Consider the following 5,147-nt stretch of genomic DNA (forward strand, 5'->3'; position numbering starts at 1 on the left):
GATAGCCTTGTCGACTATAATGTATACATTTGAGAACATGTATTAGTTTATGAATTATGAACAAATTGTGTGTTTCGAGTTAAATGTTTGCTTATTCATGTGAAACATACTTATGAACATGAATTGATTATTGTCTTGCACATGAATATGTTGATTCATGCTTATAGGTTGAAAATAGAGAACTTAGATACTCAACTCCATAACCTTTTATTCACTACACCGGTAACCTTGTATAGCATACTTTGTGATGTTCGAGTTAGTGAAAGATATGATATAGGCTCATGTTGAAAAAATATTGGTGTACATTTTAACATTTGTAGATATGACATATTTAAATAATTTAGACTAATTATCAATGATCGTTTCCTAGTTGACTCTATTAAAATTTTAATACATTTTTCTTTCTCTCTCTCAATCACACATTTTAATAAAAGAATATTATATATAAATTAAAAAAATTTCTTTTTTTTTAATAACAATTTCTTCAAAAAAAATTTTAAAAAAAATCACTATTTAAAAATATATTTTATCTACTATTTAATTTTACAAAACCTTTTCACTTTTGTTTATTTTCAGACGTCCGAATTGGGGCAGGGACATGTTCTTCTTCCTTGTCTTGGCTGTGGGCGGACATTTTGCCATATCCCTGGTTAAGGATACTTGTGGAGAGAGAGGGGTATTGCAATAATTGTGGAATAGAGATGCTGTTCTCAGTCACCTCTCGCACCCTCCTGCGCTTCCCTCACTCCGTTTTCTCCAGCCTCCAATTTCTCCTCTACAACACTTCCTCTTCCAAAAAACCACCATTTATCTCGCACCCCACTTCACATTCCACTCAAAAAAATCAAGAATCATCCAAAATTTTCACCAATTCAACGCTAACTCACTTAAATTCCGTCGATTTTAATCCCACCACAGTTCTTGAAACCCTCTATTGTTACGCCAATGACTGGAATCTTGCGCTGGAATTCTTTAACTGGGTCGAAACTCATTGCGGGTTCCAGCACACCACCCAAAGTTACAACCGCGTCATTGACATACTTGGTAAATTTTTCGAGTTTGATATCGCGTGGGATTTAATAGGAAGAATGAAGAATCATCAATCTTCATTTCCTGATCACGTCACGTTTCGTATTTTATTCAAGAGGTATGTGTCGGCCCACCTCGTTAAAGAAGCGATTGATGTGTTTGATAAATTGGATGACTTTAATTTGAGGGATGAAATTTCCTTTCTGAATTTGATTGACGCTTTGTGCGAGTACAAACATGTGATAGAAGCAGAAGAATTATGCTTTAAGAAGAAAAGGGATAGTAATAATTATAAACAGTTGGGAATTAATGTGGGGAGTACAAAAATTTATAATATGATTCTTCGCGGGTGGTTTAAAATGAAATGGTGGAGGAAATGTAGGGAGCTTTGGGAGGAGATGGATAAGAGGGATGTTCAAAAAGACTTGTATTCGTACTCAATCTATATGGATATACAATGCAAAAGTGGAAAGCCATGGAAGGCTGTGAAGCTGTATAAAGAAATGAAGCAGAAGGGAATTCAATTGGATGTCGTAGCATACAACACCATTATTCGTGCTATTGGGATTTCAGAGGGGGTTGATGTGGCAGTTAGGCTATACAAGGAGATGATTGAATTGGGTTGTCAACCAAATGTTGTAACTTTTAACACCATAATGAAGCTTCTGTGTGAAAATGGAAGGTTCGTGGAGGCACATAAATTGCTCGACCTGATGTTTAGAAAGGGTTGTGAGCCAAACGTGATTACATACCATTGCTTCTTTGTGTGTCTTGAAAAGCCTAGAGAGATTCTAAAGTTGTTTGATAGGATGATCGAATGTGGAGCACAACCTAGAATGGACACATATGTCCTGCTCATGAGGAAGTTTGAGAGATGGGGTTTTCTACGGCCAGTTTTGCTCGTCTGGAAGAAGATGAAAGAGCAAGGATTGAGCCCAGACGAGTTTGCTTATAATGCTTTAATTGATGCTTTGCTGCAGAAAGGTTTGGTTGATGTGGCACGCAAGTATGATGAAGAGATGTTATCCAAAGGACTTTCTTCTAAGCCAAGGGCTGAACTAGGCACAAAACTACAGATCGAAGGTTCTTTTATTGGTTGATTTTTATAAATTGGTTTATATGGCAATTTTACACTCAAGAAGTTCAGAGTCTTATCTGGGTGGTCAGACATCAAAATGGGGTTTGTTGTGCTGAGGTTAAAACTTGTGTCATTTAGGAAAATTGCTAATGGCGGAGACATCTGACGAGAAAATCTACAATAAGCTCTATGTCTAAAGTGTTCTCATAAAATCTATAAGGAGATCCCTGTTTCACAATTCTCGTCTGAAACATGGCTTCATACTGAGCTGGCATATTAGTTAGTGATATCTGATGAAAAATCTAAAGTGAGCTCTATGTCTAAAGTATTCTGGGAAAATCTATAAGGAGATCAATGTTTCTCAAACTGATGTGTGTTTCTCTTGTGTGAAACATTACCTTTTGCTTTGCTGTGAGAAGAGTAGGCAGTTTAGTTCTTTATAGACAAAATGTATACCTTTTTGAGCTTCTCTTTGACCCGTTGGACATTTGGTGCAGGTTTAGAAGGGATTTACCTTGATTGGTGTATATTGTAACAGTTATCACATTCTTAAATTTTAATGCCTGTTCTAGTCTCACATTATGTTTCCGTGTTCAGTTTACCTCTATAGAAATTAAGTTCTGGTTGTCTGGTGATATATTTTTATGCAATATTAATTGGAGAACTCTATAGGCCGATACATCAGGGAGACTGAAGCTGTATGTATGGTAATCAGCTTGGTTTTGGAATTTATAAACTCAAAATTTTTATTTTTTTATTTTGCCTATCCTTGAACTGCTTGAGAAGTAGCTCTGACTAGGAGGAGTTCAGTAGTTTTTTTTTGTCTCGGAACTACCCGAAATTATGTATGGATCAAACATGTTTTAAAATCCGGCTGCTTGTTAATGATTTTGGCAGAAGTATATATTTAGGCTGCTTATTTATGTAAATTTTGATAACCTCTATTTGCGTAATTTATATGATTAAATTTTTCTCTGTTTCTCTCCTGTGACACAAAAAGACGGCCACAGATACAGTAGACAATCAGGTTCTGTTTATGAGTACTTATAATCTTCTTTTTGTTTTCTTTTTCATTGTCAATTCTTCTGGCATCAGAGAAGAATAAACCTGGCTGCTGTTATCATACAACAAATTATTGTCTCTATTAGATTGAAGTGTTAGATTGGTCTCCTGCAAAAAATTTCTGAAATATTTTTTTATTAGGGACTAACCTGGTCACAGAAGTTTGATCTTTAACTGAAAACGATAGACTTATCTAATTATTTCGACCACGGAGTAAACTCCTTCGGTCCCATGTTAGATGCTGGCCTTCCTATATTCTAATGTGTGTTAAATGATGACTTTTTTCCTACATTCCATTGGGAAATTATATTTTGTTACATGGTGGCTTTGGAAGATGCTAGTGTTACATTCTGGTAAATAAAAAGGCTACAGACCCCCTAGCGGTTTTATACCCCCTTGCTATTAAGTAGACTCGATGCAGCAAACAGATTATGAACAAACCTGAGGAACTGTTAGACTGCTTGTTTGTTTCCCTTTCCGTTTTCTTTTTCGTTTTTGTGATTCTCCCAGCCTCTAGGAAGAGTTATCCCATTCACCTTCATTAGAGTTTAATGTCTTTTCCCAAAACGGAAACAGAGTTGATCATTTGGACCAGATTTCCGTCAGCATAATCATTGTTTATAGTATTTCATCACTGGTATTACAAGAAGTGTTCCGACCCTGTATCTCGTCTTCCTCTTCGCTGTATCAATTTTCTAATTTTAGGAATGCTTTCTGATCCAAATCTTTTATACTTTGTTCTTCAGAAGAGAAGTGATCCTTTTGTCAACCAACGCTTGACAAAATTCTGTATTCACTAAAGATTGGCCACAGATTAATGAGGAAGATTGTTGTAGAGTCTGGTTCCATTATCATTTTACATTTGGGAGTTCTCTACAATGGTTGACATTGAATAAAAACTGGTATGAGGTCTGGATTGCATTGATATAAAGTTTATCAGCTGCTTCTAGAATCATTTAACCGAGGCTGCAACTTCATGCCACGAAGAATCGCGGATGATCAATGTTTATGTATTCACTCAAGATTAAGAAAATTGCTAACCCCTTTTCGGCAATTGATTGTTTAACACCTGAATGCAATTTTTTTGTTATTTCCATGATTAGTGCGTTTTCTGTACTTATCTGAACCATACTATTAAACTTTTATGTCGTCAAATTATTAATTTTTTACTTAACATAGGTTAATTTTCGTTTGTTTCTGTGTTGGACCCATTTTGAAGTAATTGGAAAAGAAATAATGATCAATTGGCCATTGAATGAAAATTTGGAGATAATATTCCATACTTTGAATGTTGAAGGACTTTAATTAAAATAAAGAAGACATGGACTGCACAAATAAATGGACTCAAGGGACTAAATTGCATTAATTATGAAGACAAGCATCAAATTATATGGGCCTTTGAACATGGAAATTGGTGGGGAATCAAATTCTAATTAAACTAGAATTCAGGAAAGCTGATGGCAGGAAATTATAAAATTGGGCCAAAAAACCAATTGGGAAAAGTTTGACAGTCCAAGTGGAATTGGATTCTTCAATTAACAAAACACACACACACACACACATGAGGTAATAGTAACTTTTCTTTCCAAATATATTGTCAATAGGAAAACCTGATTAAAACGTGGATGTCTACTGAATAGCGTTTATTAACCCTTGTAGCTGGAGTATGCGTGTTTAGTGTGGTCCTGTTGTAGGCTTGGAGAAAGTCAATCAATGCTATTTGCATTGTGTTTGTTTTGGTAAGTTATTATTATTTTACATTATTCATTTATGTCTTCAATTTCAAGTTGTGATAGAAAATCTTGTAGTAGATCTAATAACATATCAAGTGCATCAAATGTTTTTCAAACAGAAGAAGAATTAGATCAACCATTTCCATTTGTATCTGCATCAAATGATTTCAATAGTCATGAACTTCAAATTGAACAAAGACTTCATAACTGGACTATTCCAAAAATAGAGAAAACTCTATATATGA

At 35.0% G+C, this 5,147-nt stretch overlaps 1 protein-coding gene across 1 annotated transcript; it reads left to right on the forward strand.

Moving 5' to 3' along the window:
• The first annotated feature begins 589 nt into the window (after nt 1-589).
• On the forward strand, nt 590-2,744 carry LOC111372159 (pentatricopeptide repeat-containing protein At1g80550, mitochondrial-like). The gene has a single exon (XM_022994356.1). The coding sequence runs from the start codon at nt 702-704 to the stop codon at nt 2,127-2,129; it is 1,428 nt and encodes a 475-aa protein (XP_022850124.1). The 5' UTR covers nt 590-701; the 3' UTR covers nt 2,130-2,744.
• Nucleotides 2,745-5,147: the final 2,403 nt, after the last annotated feature.

The sequence above is a fragment of the Olea europaea genome, chromosome 23, assembly GCF_002742605.1.
Source record: "Olea europaea var. sylvestris chromosome 23, O_europaea_v1, whole genome shotgun sequence".
Taxonomy (NCBI): Eukaryota; Viridiplantae; Streptophyta; class Magnoliopsida; order Lamiales; family Oleaceae; genus Olea; species Olea europaea.

What these genes read in the sequence shown, in the direction of transcription:
- LOC111372159 (XM_022994356.1), top strand. Translation starts at nt 702, where the DNA reads ATGCTGTTCTCAGTCACCTCTCGCACCCTCCTGCGCTTCCCTCACTCC.